The sequence below is a fragment of the Martes martes genome (assembly GCF_963455335.1).
Source record: "Martes martes genome assembly, chromosome: 6".
NCBI classification, from domain to species: domain Eukaryota; kingdom Metazoa; phylum Chordata; class Mammalia; order Carnivora; family Mustelidae; genus Martes; species Martes martes.
This window is the reverse complement of record NC_137893.1, coordinates 56,772,801-56,789,000: the sequence shown is the minus strand read 5'-3', so window position 1 is coordinate 56,789,000 and position 16,200 is coordinate 56,772,801. Positions and strand designations below refer to the sequence as shown.

General features: G+C 34.6%; 1 protein-coding gene across 1 annotated transcript in view; it reads right to left on the bottom strand.

The window, feature by feature from the left end:
- The window catches only part of SHPRH (SNF2 histone linker PHD RING helicase), an 88,200-nt gene that overhangs the window by 42,761 nt on the left and 29,239 nt on the right, over positions 1–16,200 (bottom strand). Inside the window, exons 12-17 of the mRNA XM_080807189.1 lie at positions 13,878–14,041; positions 13,516–13,772; positions 12,054–12,175; positions 5,086–5,174; positions 3,388–3,480; positions 1,165–1,272 (exon numbers count right to left, since the gene is read on the bottom strand). Coding sequence (XP_080663315.1) covers positions 1,165–1,272; positions 3,388–3,480; positions 5,086–5,174; positions 12,054–12,175; positions 13,516–13,772; positions 13,878–14,041 — 833 coding nt within the window. The remainder of the gene's footprint in view (positions 1–1,164; positions 1,273–3,387; positions 3,481–5,085; positions 5,175–12,053; positions 12,176–13,515; positions 13,773–13,877; positions 14,042–16,200) is intronic.

Sequence of the window (16,200 nt, the reverse complement as noted above, 5' to 3'; positions counted from 1 at the left end):
ATGTTTTTTCAGTGCTCACTATGTTTTTCTATCACTGGGAAAGATGTTGTGAAAGTCAAAGGAAGCAATAAATGCTAGTCTCAAGGGAATTAGAACAGTGGGGGACACAAGTGGGGGAGACACACTCTATACAGAATGGGTGCGTACAAGTTTTGCATACATAATTAAAGAGAATACCTGTTTCCTGACTACTGTGGATGAATGAGAATTAACTGTATATATATTTGTGTAACACAGTTGTGCTAAAAAATACATTACCAAATGAAAACTCGGTATTCACTGTTTATATTTGAAAATGTGAGAGATCTTTCTCAGCATAATAAAGACATCCTGCTAATCTTCAACTAATTGGACTAGATTCTACTCAATACTCTACGATTACTAGCAAAATTATATGCCTCAATACTAAATAATGAATTAGGAAGAAAAAAGCGTGGAGTAACTGGTTAAAATAGAAAAGGCAGGGTGTTCTGTGGTAGCCTCCTCTTTAGGCTCGCTACTGATTTCATAAAAGAGAAATTTTAGAAATGACAAAAAGCACATACCCCATAAGAAAAATACCGTGTTTCTAATGTTCTAATATCTTTTTTTTTCCCCAAAGATTTTATTTATTTATTTGACAGAGATCAAAAGTAGGCAGAGAGGCAGGCAGAGAGAGAGAGAGAGGGAAGGAGGAAGCAGGCTCCCCACCGAGCAGAGAGCCTGATGCGGGGCTCAATCCCAGGACCCCAAGATCATGACCCGAGCTGAAGGCAGAGGCTTTAACCCACTGAGTTACCCAGGTGCCCCATGTTCTAGTATCTTTAAAAAAAAGATTTTGGAAACATACATATCTAAGATCAAAAGGAGGTTATAGAAGTCTTTACTTTCTTCAAAAGACAACTTATTATCTACACAAGATTAGAGAAAACTCATCATACCTTAAGAAAAAAAAAAAAAAAGAAAGAGAACAACTTCCTAATAGGTGATTTATCTATACATCTGTTCGTTCAGTTAACAAATGCTGTGAACAGCACATACATTTTTTATTACCGGACAGGCACCCTAGTAGGTACTATGAATTCCAAGATAAGTAAGAAAGTTCAAGTTTTCCTCCAAACCAAGACAAAATCCAAAATGCTATATGGAGACAAACAGGTAAGAAAAGTCGTTCTGGGGACGTACCTTTCTCTGGAGCTCCCGTATGGTCTGCTGCACAGGCTGCAGAGCCTGCTGGGCTTCAGCGACTTCTGTGTTACACTTGCTCATATAATGCTCTCGCAGCTGTTTGGCCTGTGGTGAAAAAGGTAAGAGATGTCAACTTTCATTCTAGGTCTAGAACATAATTCACTATAATGTTGTAAGAATAATGTGGTATATTTTAGATAGGTAGAGCTACTTAACACAGTTTAAGCACAGAGTTCCATAAGGATACTGTCAAGAACATGAGAGCCATGCTAGAAATTCCCAAGACAGAGAGTAAAGAGACCACATTTACTTGTTAAGTAACAAAATTTAAGAAATCCCAAAGGTCTGCTTTCTAAATTTCTATCTAATTTTTTAATTTAAAAAAGGGGGGGTGGGAAGAATATCAGTATTTCAAAGCATGAGGCAAACCATCTTTTAGAATTTGTCTTATTTAGTTATTACAACTTTTTGGAATTACTTCAGTTTGGAAATAATACTTGAGGGTATATAGTAACATAGGTGTTGTGGACATGGGATAGTGGAAGGAAAACCAGAAAGACTCCTGAAAAGGAAATTCTAACCCTTTCACTTAGAGGTGGGTTGACCCACGTGAAGTTGCCAACAACAGACCTTTGGACTTACAAAAAATTGCAATTTCATGAGGTTCAACTGAATAGCTACATCTCTTTGGACTAGCCATTTTACTTCTCTAGGCTTCTGTTACTTTATTTGCAAATGTGGTGGCTGAAGTAGATGATTTCTTGGATCTGTGGTTTCATATTCTTTGAGAGACAAAAATGATAATGTGGTCGTCTTTGGAAATCTATCTACCCAGTGTGACACATTTTTTCTTTCCCTTCTCCCATGACGCATTTTTCCTTTTCCTGTCACAACCTTCTGATTAATTTTCATTAAAATTCCTTGGCTATAATTATTTGGTCATTAGAGTTATCTACTAATAGACTGGACAGTCTCCCAGAGTTTCCTGTCGCTGAAGGCATTTAAACAAGTGACTGATTTCATGTAAGATTAGATGCCTGCCATGGAAATGAGATTTCACTTAAAAATCTCCAATACTTAGGGGCACCTGCGTGGCTCAGTTGTTAAGTGCCTTCCGCTCAGGTCATGATCCCAGGGTCCTGGGATTGAGCCCCACATCAGTCTCCCTGCTCCATGGGAAGCCTGCTTCTCCCTCTCCCACTCCCCCTGCTTGTGTCCTCTCTCGTGCTGTCTCTCTCTCTGTCAAATAAATAAAATCTTTTTAAAAAGTATAAAAAAACCCCTCCAATACTTAGACTGTCATCTAACATTAAGAAAGGGCTGTACATACTTACACAATCTCACTTTGTATCTTAATTAAAATAAAAAAAAGTCCCACTTACAGGTTAAATTCACTTCAAACATATCTACTATTCTCTCTCTCTTTTTTTTTAAAGGAAACTTTTTTTTTTTTAAGATTTTATTTATTTATTTGACAGAGATCGCAAGTAGGCAGAGAAGCAGGCAGAGAGAGAAGAGGAAGCAGGCTCCCCACTGAGCAGAGAGCCCGGTGTGGGGCTCGATCCCAGGACCCTGAGATCATGACCTGAGCCGCGGGCAGAGGCTTTAACCCACTGAGCCACCCAGGCGCCCCTCTACTATTCTCTTATTTTAGTTTTGCCATCTCTGACTTTTAAAAAGGCAAAAATCCATGGGGGAATTAGCACAATATGCTCATCAACTATTTACAGTGAAATGATTTACACCATCCTTTCCAATGAGGAAAGACTCACTGCAGGACGAACTTCTTTGAGAGAACCTAAGAAATACCATGAACACACCGAGTTTATTTCAGCAATACATAAAAAGGTGGAGGAGGCACAAAATGTTTTATTTTTACTAAACCACATCTTTTGATGAGATCAACAAGTTCTTCCTTCCTTTCTTTTTCTATGTGTTCCTTCTTTTTTCTTTCTATGTGCTGCTGGCTACCAACAGCCATATCTATAAAAGCAGTTACCATGTAATTGCAAGTAGATCACAAGAGAAGCAAAATAACATGGAGTATTGCAATTCTCTCCTATCCAAAATCACAAAAGCAAAATTTGGAAAATAAAAGCAGCAGGAAAACATACGATTACTTTCATTTAGATGTTGAATGTCCTAGGAAATATTAACGATATGGGGGACAAAATCTGGAAAAAAAAAATTCCTTTACAGACAGAATAAAAAAATAATTACCTCTTCCTCAAGTCTGCCATCTCGTAAGGTAGGAGGTATTCCTGGGTGTTTGGCTACCAACAGTTCCATCAAGTTATGGGTAGCATGAAGTCTCTACAAACACACAAAAGGGAGTAATTTTGAGAGCCAATGCAGTGGATTCTAAAGGAAGAATCTACTATTAATATGGCATACAGAATACTAACACCACAAGATCAGATCACTGAAAACTTTTCCTCTAACACTATTTGAGCACCAACCTCCTCAGAGAAAACCAAAACCAGTTTCATAGTAAAGGTCTTAATTCATGACGGCATAAACTGTCTTCAATTAAAATACACTGTCTTAAAAAAATATTGTGAAATATGTCTATGCATTTAGCTGAATGTGTAATATAGGTATATTTCTTCTAGTATATGTGCTATTGTCTATATAGGAAACTAAGATTATGCCAAGTAAGACTACTAAAGTAGAAAGACTGCCCAGACTCGACTGATTCCTCTCCTGGGAAATGAGTCTGCATAAGCCTAGCAACTATGATAAAAATAAGGACAATGAAATACATCAGAAAACGGCTATGACCTGGATCTGTTGAACTTAACGGCTGAAAAGGGGAGAAGCTAGAGGTAAAGGTGGTATAGGAAAAAGGGGATAACTGCATCTATTTGGTATAAGCCAGGCTTTTCACTACGATATTGAGTCTGCAGCTGATTAAGGGGCTCCCTCTGGAGTCAAGGGCTGTGAGGAGAAATAAGTAATTTCCATCTGTTAACTTGACTCTTTACCTGGGAAGACAGCTAAGGGCTAAAGGATAATCACAAAAAGAGTCCTGGTAAGATCTGATTTGCTGCTAGTGGTTTGAGACTGTAAAGGTTTACTCTGTCTGGCTATGGATTTCAATGAACCTGTAAATGACACTATGGAAACAAAGTGATAGAAACTCCGCTCCTCTTCTCCATGTGTGCTTGTGGAAGAGGACTTCTGTTGCTTCCTGAACACGGTGGTGGAACACACTGGGGAAAACACCTGTCTCTTTCTATCCCCTTACATATTTTATCCCCCAAAAACAGAGTGGCTAATCTGACTGAACAGAACCAAACATTCAGTGGGCCATGGTTTACAGTACACAGGATTATTAAAACCCAAAGGAAGAAACAGGCTGACTGCTTACTCTTCACTTCCGGACTCAGGCATACTGGACTTAGCTGTCTTCTCGCCCACTTTTCTACTTCTGTTTCTTTTTTTCAAGAGCCTGTTACATTTGTATTTCTGCTTTCTTCCACGAGGCAAACACATTTGCTTAAGACTGAAGGTCTGACTTCTGTAATCCTCACCCATACAGAATGTAAGTAGGCTTGTATTTAATTTTCTTCTCTTTCCCCCAAACACTCCTACTAATACTCATTGAGGCAAATGTGAACATGTGGGTCCTAAGGATTGATTGTGTATGATAAACAAGTTCCATCAAGGACTCAAGCCTAAACTTAGGAAGATTAATAAAAGTGGTCCTTATTTACCATTTAGCTACAGAGCCTTGTGTATCTGATCCACTGGACAGGACTAAGAAAAAGAGATTCAGTACTTAAAATAAATGTTATAATTCAAATATCCAGATTTTCCTAAGAGACCTCCAAAAATTAAATGAGAAGATTATCATGAAAAATTATTTTGTAAAAAATAAATAGACTATATACTTGAAATTGTTTAGTGCTCACTTACCTGGAGGGAATCCGTTTTGAGTTTTCCTTTGTGTTCCTCAGATGAACGCAACACTTCTCTGTACAGCTCTGCTGCCAAGGCATACTCACCTGAAGAATTAAAATGTATTTAAAGCATAAGAAAGCCATATATTTAGCTCCCAATGTGATCTAGTAATCTATTACCTAGAAGTGTCTACTGTAAAATATAACAATGATTATACTCCACTGTTTTTAAAAAAGGAATTTGACTTGTATTAATATGACTGCGCCAGTAAAAAAGCTGATGATTAACTCCATTTGCTAATTCCATAGCACAGAACACGAATCAGATATACTTATGCTTTAATATTATACTGAAAAACAAACTGAATAAACTCTTAATTTAGATGACTTTCCTCTTACTAATGTTAAAGGGTGTCATTAGTTGTCATTTTGATGTTTGAAATTAAGAACAACTTTATAAATAAATATTCAAAACACTATGATCAACCTACACATAATTCTCAGATAATAATATTCTTTTCATAATTACCATACTTATAAAAGATGGTAAAATGACTAAACTATAATATAAACAGTTGAATTTGAACTATTCACTATATCTTTTTTAAAATTTTTACTTAAAAAATACATGCCTTCTGGGAAACACATAAAAATAGGCATATTCATTAAGTTTACAAGCTTAAGCCAAATTTAGAAATACCCATTCTTTGCCACTTGATGGCACTAACATTTCCAAGTAAATAAATAGTACTGAATTTGATAGTTACCAAGCTAATTTTCTCGAAAAAATATGTGCAGAAAAAACATTGTACCAAGTTGGAATAATACTATGTTTTTAAAACCATAATCAGTGAGGACCTTAGAACATACATTATATATCATACATATATGTTTGTATATAATACAAACAAATCCCTTGAGTTTGCAGTTTATTTTACATTTCTTTTAGAAGTCAAAAACCACAAATTTCTCTGGGCAACTAATTTCTTTAAAGTTTTATCAGGTAAATTACAAGAAAATTGGTCAATTCTCTCCATGACTACCCAAGCAGAGTGGTGGTTTAATAATCTTTGTGAGAAGGTCAAAAGAATTGGAATTTATCAAAAAATGCCTTTCTAGATCCAACAATATAAAGCTAAATACATAAATTTTGTGAGCAGTGTAGATATAAAGAAGCATTTGTATAAACGAAGTTATAAAAGTACTTAAAACTGTACATTACTTCACCATTATGAAATACTTACATGATTTTAAGAACTATATTCTACTTAGTTTTAGAGAGACTAAAATCAAATTATCTAAACCAAAGCTATTAAAGGTTTTAAAGGTAGATTTTATAAAAAGGCACATTTACATCAGTAATTTCCTCATTGTGTTTAAAACTGGCCCCAAAGTCATTATGGCATAAAAGCTATAAAACTATGCAATCTTATTAAAAATGCAGTAATAGATGAGTAACAATAGACTCTGTTGAACAGAGTATTCAATGATTCATTAAAGTTGCAAAAACATAAGTTTAGTTCAGCCAGAAAAGTTATCAGAAAAATTAGAATAAATTTCTGCAAAGAATGAGTAATTCTAAAATAAAGAGAGAGGCACTGAGCTCATTGCAAGTTTATTATAAAAGTAAGCTGAGGTCATGGAAATGAAGCTAATGAGTAAATGAAGTAATAGAAAGATGGCTGTACAATTTCATACTCTCAGTATCAGTGTATGAATGAGAATTCCACTTGTTTCTACATCCTTGCCAACATTTAATCTAATTTAAGCCATTTCAATAAAGGCATATAGAGATGTTCTTGTGGTTTGCATATACTTAATGACTAATGATGAATACCTATCTTTTCACATGCTTTTCGGCATCTCTATATATTGACTGAAATCTGTCCAAACATTTTGCCTATTTTCCTTGTGTTGTTTTCCTATTATTGGTTTTTAATAGTTCCTTTCATATTCTGAATACAAATCCTTTCTCAGTCTTGAGATATTTTCTCTATTCAATGCCTTATCTTTTTATTTTCTTAAGAATGCCTTTTGAGAAGTAGAGGTTATTAATTTTTTAAAGATTTTATTTATTTATTTGACAGAGAGAGATCACAAGTAGGCAGAGAGGCAGGCAGAGAGAGAGGGAAGCAGACTCCCTGCTGAGCAGAGCCCAATGTGGTCCTCGATCCCGGACCCTGAGATCATGACCTGAGCCAAAGGTAGAGAGAGGCTTAATTCACTGAGCCATCTAGGTGCCCTAAGAGGTTATTAAGTCAAATGTATCAGTTTTTATGGACTGTGCTTTTGGTGTCATCTCTAAATCTCTACCTAATCCTTAATCACAATTTTTTTTTAATCCTTTGTGTGTTTCTCTGAGTTTTATAGTTTTAGATTTTAATTTTGGTTTACTATCTCCTCTGTATTATGAACTTTATATATGGTGCAACATTGAAGTTTTATTTTTTTGAATAAACGTATCTAATTGTTCTAGCACCATTTACTGAAAATACTAACTTTTCTTCACTGAAATACTTTTGTATCTTTGCGGAAAAATCAAATGAACATAAAACAGTAAGTGGGACTCTCTGGACTCTGTTCTGGTCCATTGGTCTATTCGCTTATCTTTATGCCTATGTCACACTGTCCCGATTACTGCAGCTTTAAAATAAATCTTGATTCAGGTAGTGTAAATCTTCCAATTGTTTTATGCTTTTCCAAAGTTGTTTTGCCTATTCTAGGTGAATTTCAGAATCAGCCTGTCAACTGCTATAAATAGCCTGCTGAAGTTTTGACTGGAAAATTTTGATTGCATTAACTAAGCATCAATTTAGGATGAATCAGCATGTTAATAGTAATGAGTTTTCTGATCCATGAACATGGTATAAGTAGGTGTTCTTTACATTTCTCTCAGCAATGTTTGTAATTTTCAATGTTTCTGTGAACACTATAAACATCTTACACATCTCTTTTCAAGTTGATGCTTAAGTATTTATTTTGTTTTGATACTACTATGAACGGCATTGTCATAATTTCTAACCGTTCATTTCTAGCATATAGGAGTAAAATAATTTTTTTTAAAAGATGTTATTTATTTATTTGACAGAGAGAGACACAGCAAGAGAGGGAACACAAGCAGGGGGATGTAAGAGGGAGAACCAGGCTTCCTGACGAGCAGGGAGCCTGATGTGGGGCTCGATCCCAGGCCCCTGAGATCATGACCTAAGCCGTGAAGGCAGTGGCTTAACCCACTGAGCCACCCAGGTGCCCCAAAATGAATTTTTATATACTCTTCTTATATGATATAACTTTTCAGAACTCACTTATTAGTTTTAGTAGTTTTCCTACATGGACAATCATATTGTAGTAAATAAAGACAGTTTTACTTTTTTTCCTATTCAAACTGGTAACTTTTATTTCTTTTGTTTTAACAGCACTGGAAAGAATTCAGGTACAATGTTGAAGAGAAGTGGTGATGGGTGATTGTTTATTGTTCATGATCGTAGAAAAACATTCAGTTTTCAACCATTAAGTATAGCATTAGCTGTAGATTTTTTATAGATGTCTTTTATCAAAGTGAGAAAGTTTTCTTTGATACCCAGATTGCTGAAAAGTTTTTAATCAGGAATAGATGCTGACTTTTGTCAAGTACTTTTCCTACATTTATTGAGATGTTAGCAAGGTTTTTCCTTCTTAGTTGTTAATTTGGTGAATCATACATTAATTTTTGAATATTAAGCCAACCCTGCATTCCCAGAATAAATTCCACTCGGTCATAACGTAATTATTTTTATATATTATTGGATTCATTTTGTTAAAATTTTTTTAAAATTTTGCATCTATGTTTCTGAGTGATACTGGTCTATGGTTTCGTAATCAGGATGATGCCTCAAGATAAGCTGGAAGTTATTCTTTCCTTTTTAATTTCTGGAAGAGTTTATACAGATTTGATATATCTTCCTTAAACGTTTGGTAGAATTCACCAAGGAAATCATCTGGGCCTAGAATTTTCTTTGTGGTTAAGTTTTTTAACAGTAAAATTAATTTCTTGAATAGATACAGTGCTATGCAGGTTATCTATCTCTTCTTCAGTCAGTTTTGGTGGTTTGCCTTTCTGAGTAAGCTTTGGTAGTTTGTACTTCTAAAGTATTTGTTTATATAAGTTGTCAAATTTCTGCCATACAGTTGTTCATAAAATTCTTTTAATGATCTTTTGAATGTCTGTACACTCCGTAATGATGTCACCTCTCTCATTACTGATTCTTGATAATAGTAATTTGTGTCATTTCTTCTTCCCTAAACAGTTTGACTAGAGGTTTTGTAACTACTGATCTTCTCAAAGAATCAGTTTTTGATTATATCGTTTCTCTCTACTGGTTCTGTTTTCCTTTTAATTGATTTCTGCATTATCTTTATTATATTCCGTCTTTCGCTGACTTGGTATTTCATTTGCTTTCTTTTTTTAGTTTCTTAAGGTATAAGCTGATGCCAATGATTTACAATTTTTTTCTAAGTTGGTGTTCACTTTCCCTTTAATTACTGATCAAGCCTCTACAATTCTCAATGTTATATTTTCATTTTACTTCACTTCAAAATACTTGCCAGTTTCCCTTTTGATTTGTTCTTTAACCCAAAGGTTATTCAGAATGATTTTAATTAGTTTCAAAATATTTAGGGACTTTCCAGTTTGACAGCATTTTCTTTGTTTGACATCCAATTTAAATCTAGTGTAGTCAGAGAATGTATTTAAGACTTGCATCCTTTTAAATTTTCTGAATTGGTTTACCGCCCAGAACATGCTTTGTCTTGGTAAACATTCCATGTGCACTTGAAAAGAATATGTATTATTTGGTGGGGTAAAGTGTCTTTTAACTGTTGACTATGTCAATTGGTTGTTAGTGTTGAGTTTTCCATGCCTCTATTTTGTCTTCTTGTTCTGTCAATAATTGGAAGAAGGATGTTGAAATCTCTGACTATAACTGTAGTTTTGCCTATTTCTCATTGTAATTCTATCAGTTTGTGTTTTATTTTGAAGCCTTGGTTTTAGGGGCATAAACATTTAGGATTATTTTCCAGTGATAGAATAACACTGTATCCTTGGGAGTATTCTTGCCTGGTGGTAATATAGTCACTTCAGCTTTCTTTTGATTGGTGTTAATATGGCATATCTTTTTTTATCCTTTTATATTTGCATCTTTAAATAAAAAGAGGGCTTCTTGTAAATAGTGTATTATCAGATATTGCTTTTTAAAATCCATTTTGAAAATCTCTGCCTAAAGGGGCATTTAGGCCACTGCATTTAATGGGACCACTGATATGCATGGGTTTAAATCCCCTATCTTGCTTTTTTTTTTTTTTTTTTTAATTTGACAGAGAGAGATCACAAGTAGACAGAGAGGCAGGCAGAGAGAGAGAGGGAAGCAGGCTCCCCGCCGAGCAGAGAGCCCGATGTGGGACTCGATCCCAGGACCCTGAGATCATGACCCGAGCCGAAGGCAGAGGCTTAACCCACTGAGCCACCCAGGCGCCCCTCTCCTATCTTGCTTTTTGTTTTATATTTGTCTCAGCTGTTCTTTGTTTCACTATTTTTTCTTCTGTAAGAACTTTTCATTATTACTTTTTAACTCATCTTTTAGATTATTACCTCTAACTTTTTCTTGTGTTTTCAGTAGTTGCTTTAGGTTATATAGCATATATCTTTGATTTGTCAGTCTACTGTCATTACACCACTTCATATATAGTATAAAAACTTTACATTACATGCCTGTGTGTTCTCCTCCCAGATATTGTGCTATTATTGTTCTATACTTTACATTTTCATGTTATAACTTTGTATGTAATATTCATTTTCGTAATATAACTTTGTATTTCTTCATGTATTTTTCTTCAGAGACTTCAGTACATTTATATTACACTACTTGAAGTTATCTACACTCTTACTGATGCTCTTTTCAAAATTTTTAGTCTTTATTCTGGTTTTTATGTTGAATGGCTTCTATTGCTACTTTATTCTTTAATTTTAATGATTTTTTCTCTACAGTGTCTAACCTATTATTAAGTGTATTTTTTTATCAAATACTGAAATGCACATCTCTAGAAGTTTAAAATAATGTTTCAATGTCTCTATCTAACATGTTTAATTTTTTTTTTCTCTCGAGGCTATAAAATACAGCTTAATGATTCTCCTATTTATGTGGCAAGGGTTTTAGTAAATGGTGCTCATTAAAAGAGCTAGTTAAGTATCTTCTGCTTTGGCCATTACAAAATAACAGGGAATATGGATTTACCCTCCTTTCTGAAACAAGTAAAATAACATACAAAATATATGAAACAACAGACTGTCACTGGACATTAGGCAATAAAAAATGGCAATCCCTGAGAGATGAGAAACACCAATTAAATATTTTTCCATGAAAGAGTCCTTTTTAATGTGCTTAATTTTGTGCATAATAGTAACAGTGTAACTATAACCATACACATTGTGTATTTGTCTATCTCTCCTTGTTAAGAATTTAAGCTCCATGAGATCAAAGACCTTACTCAGCTTTACTGTATTATTATGAGATCGTAACTGGTACAGAACACTCTAATACGTACTGAAAGAATGAATTTACAAACATTATTTTGTAAATCGATGACTAAGATGCCCTGAATGTGTCAAAATTTAACCATTCCTCTATTTCTAAATATTCTGCTTGATTTCAGTTGTTCACTACTACCGACTAAGGTTAATAATTTATTGCCAAATTTTGTTCAAAACCTACTTTCCCTAATCAACAACAACAAACTTCTAAAGTGGAAATGTTTGGTGAAAGCATATGTAAACTTTGAAAGTTTTTCAAATGTTCAGCGTAAGTACTATCCATATGTTTAAACCTACCTAAATTTAGATCAGTAGTGTGTGAGACTCTCTTTCTTTGGGGGATTTTGATTTCTACTATAACTAATCTGTCTCATTAAGTATTTAGAAGAATCAGAGATAACAAAGCAATCACCTTCTACCTTTAATGATGTGGATGCCTGCTAAGCCATTGAGAGCACAAACTAGTTGCCGATGTGCTTCTTCACATTCAGTTCCACATTTCTTCTGCAGAGATGTCAGCAGCTCTTCCATTGTCATGGTGCTAAAAGAAAAGGCAGATTGTTCAGAACTGAAAAGAAAATCCTAGATGAGAGTATTTCATCACATAAGATCAAGAGTATCAGACTCTTACACAGTCTTTGTCTATCCTCAGATCTTTCTCTTCACCTCCATTTTTACCACTATCACTTTTAACTCAATTACCTCTTGTTGTTTTAGCAAGCATTCTGATTCCATCATTCTTTCCTTTTTCCCCGTTCAGTCAATGGAGAAGGGAACTACAAAATTTTCCTAATATATGAAGTACAACATGATATATTTGAAACAGTATGGGTGTCAGAAGGTAAGATTAAGTGTGAATCCCTAGTATTATAATTTAATTAATCTCCATGGGCCTGAATTTCTTTTTATCCATAAAAAAGAAATACTTTTGAGGATCAGATCAAATGCCATTTCCACCATAAGGCTGTCTAACATGAACCATTTACACAGCAATTATTTCCACATTCTAACTACCTATAGCCATTTATATGTACCTCTTATAAAATGTTTATATGCCTTATAGAAATTTATAATCTTTGTCATCTCCTTTATTTGCCTATCAACTGCTTAAGAGCAAAGACAAAAAAAAATTCTTTTTCATATTTCTTAATAATACCTCATCTTTTTAATACTAGGTGCTAAAAAAAAAGCCAGTTGCTGAGTCACAGTCTGATGAAGGAAAACTTTCTGGCATAATAGACTACTGTGAACATAAATGCCTCATTAGGATGAAATAATCAGACAGACAGCACAATTACAAATAAAATATGTAATGGTACTCTAACTCATCTAATTCCCTGATGTGGGAACCAAAAAATATAATAAGAACAAAAGTATCTGTCATAGCTGAAGTATAACAAAACAAAACAAACAAACAAAAAAACCAGAACAAAACAACAAAAGCCCAAAATAGTTCTAACTTTTTTTTTTTTTAAGATTTTATTTATTTATTCAACAGAGAGAGATCACAAGTAGGCAGAGAGGCAGGCAGAGAGAGAGGAGGAAGCAGGCTCCCCGCTGAGCAGAAAGCCCGATGTGGGGCTCGATCCCAGGTCCCTGGGATCATGACCTGAGCCGAAGGCAGAGGCTTTAACCCTCTGAGCCACCCAGGCGCCCCAATGGCTCTAACTTTAAAAGAAATGTTCAAAACCATGAAACTAAGTTTGGTAATGTGACTCTTTCATAAATGGAGTTCCATACCAAAGAAAAACCACATTACTAAAAATAACTGACAACTCTGTTAAAACATCCATGAATGAAACTGTGGGCTAGGTAGCTAATAGTTTCCTGTCTATCACTACTACATTATCAATTGCAGTATAAGGAAACTGATAATAAAACCTTTTTTGGAGTGGCAAGAATTCCCCACGAACTGCCTGTGGGTGGCAGCAGGCCTGCCTGAGCCTCAGCAGTGGATACAGGATAGAGGTAACCGTCCTTCGGTCCAGGCTGCTGAGCTTCAGTGCCCAGTCAGAAATCTTCCTGAGTTTCACTACAGCATCCTGGCAGCACACTTCATGCTGACGGTGATAGAAATGCCTTTCCACTGGAGAAAAGTGAAGCCAGTGGATTTCTTCTGTCTGAGGAGGTATCTGGATCTGTCGGGAGAGGGAAAAAAATGATTTTACCTGAAAATTTAACTTCCATCCCAACTCTTTCTTCTCTTGTAATGTCCTTAATCAGTAAAAACTTATCCTACTGACTTGGTCAATCACATCTTTCTTTGCAGACCTCCAGAGTATCTCGGCAATAAAGCTGTAGAGGAGCTGAGGATTCTTCTTGCAGTAAGGGCGATAAAGAAGTCGAACCCACCAGTGTTTGACACAGTAAGGTTCAATACCAAGAAAGACCACCAACCCAAAAAGATCTGAGAACAAAATAAGAAAAGAGCATATTGAGAATAATTGTTTCTATATTTCCTCATTACTATTCTAAATAACCACTTCCACAGACATCATATATTACATGGTATTTTCCACGAATTAAAATATGGATTGTATAGACTCTTGAATCTGGAAGTTAATTCCACTTTGACTTGCATTTCTGGGTATTTATTTTGCTCTCATTTTGTGCTAGGAGCTAAAATGTGAAACCATTACATAAACCTTCTACTTAATTCAAAAGTCCAGAATTTCCATCAGAAGTAAAACTAGAAAATGACTCACTTGTGTGAACCTGATCAAGAGATACATAAAAAGAGTCAGACATTCAAACTACTGGATGTAAGACTTGTTGGATTTGAAAATAAGTTTGAATGACATAGGTGATAATTCATTACACTTTTTGGTCTAATGATTCTACTTTGGGGAAATAAGACTAAAACAATGGTTAAAAAATAGAGACAAGATTAACCCAAATGATGATATTCATAGCAACAACAAACAGAATAAAAATGACTCAAATAAAGGGATGATAAAATGATAAATTGAATGGTAAAATAAATTAGGTAGTATTCTCCATAACACAAAAGTTCTCTTTTTCTGATCCAGTCATGTCCTGTGTTTGTTAGATTTACTGCATGGTACTTGTTATGTATTTCACGATTGGGCACACTCAATTTTATATACTATTTTCTGCTCACTTAACATACCCTACACAGTTTTCACATTTATGATGAATTTTTAAAACATGGAAAACTGCTTAGGATACAATGAAAAAAAGAATACAAAATGATGCATGTAGTATGAGGATAAATACATGAACCTTTATATTAAAAATGGAATAGTGGATGAATCTTCAAATGAAGATTATGGCTGAGTATAATTTTCTTGATATTTTTCTTTATTGTTGAACATGTTCACGTTGGGCTATACTCTCTTTAGATATCATGAAAATTGTTTTTACATTTATTCTGAATATGCCCAACAAATATTAGGTTGAATTAAGTTACTCTGATGATTTCTGACAGTTAACATCTGAAAGATACAGTGCCTATATGCAGATATCGATGGATATATTATATACATTTCTGTTAAAATCAATCTAGTTGCCTAGGTGCTACCTCTTCGAGGTCCTAAAGATGCCAAAATCTGCCAAAATCAAATTCGCAATCTCTTTGCCCAAACATGCTTCTCTTCTAGTGCTATTCACTTGTAAATAATGTTACTGTCCATGGATGCAAGTCGGAAGTCTTGGCATCTCCCGATCACTGCTAAGCCTTATTACTTTTTTTCTTACCCACTTTTTCCATTTCTTCAGGACAGTCCTACTTCAAATCAGAAGTGTTAGCATCACTCATCTAGATTACCTACTGTAGCCAACTTGAGATGATCCCCAACCACTCTGTTTAAATCCTTTCAATAGCTTCTAATATTCATTAAGAAAATAAAATTCTTTATCATGGCCTATAGAATCCTCCATGGTCTGGTCTATATTCAACTATATAGTCTCTCAACCTACTGTGTTTTCCCTAGCTCTTTTATTATAGCCACACTGATTCCTTCTGTTCTCCTCCTGCCTGACCATCTTTATATTTTATTTCCTTTACAACAGAGAATTCTTCCCTCCCTCTTTACCTAGCTCATATTAATATTTCAGATCCTGGCTCAGCCATCATTTCCTTCTGTATCTCTATTATGTGATGTCACAGAACCAGACATCTTTCCTGAAGCCTATAATAGCTTGAATTTTATATTTATTTCATACATTAAAGTTATCTTGACTGCAATCTTATACTTGTCTAAGTACTTAACAAATATATCTTCCCTTTAAGCTGTAAGCTCAAGAAGGTCAGAGACCTTGTCTATTTCTTTTGCTATTATACTTCACAAAGAATAAATGAACCAATAAATGTACCACAAAGTACTCAAAGAAGCTAAAATGAATACATGAATATATACATGGATAATAAGAACAACAAAAGCAGCACTGAAAGCAGCTACTATTCACTGAATATTTAGTATCTGGCAGGTACTGTGCTTTGCTTTTTATATACTTCATTATAATTAATCTTAAAACATCTTACTTACAGATTAGGGAAAACAAAAATGTGAATGTTTGTCTAACTTCTTTATGGATATAAAATTC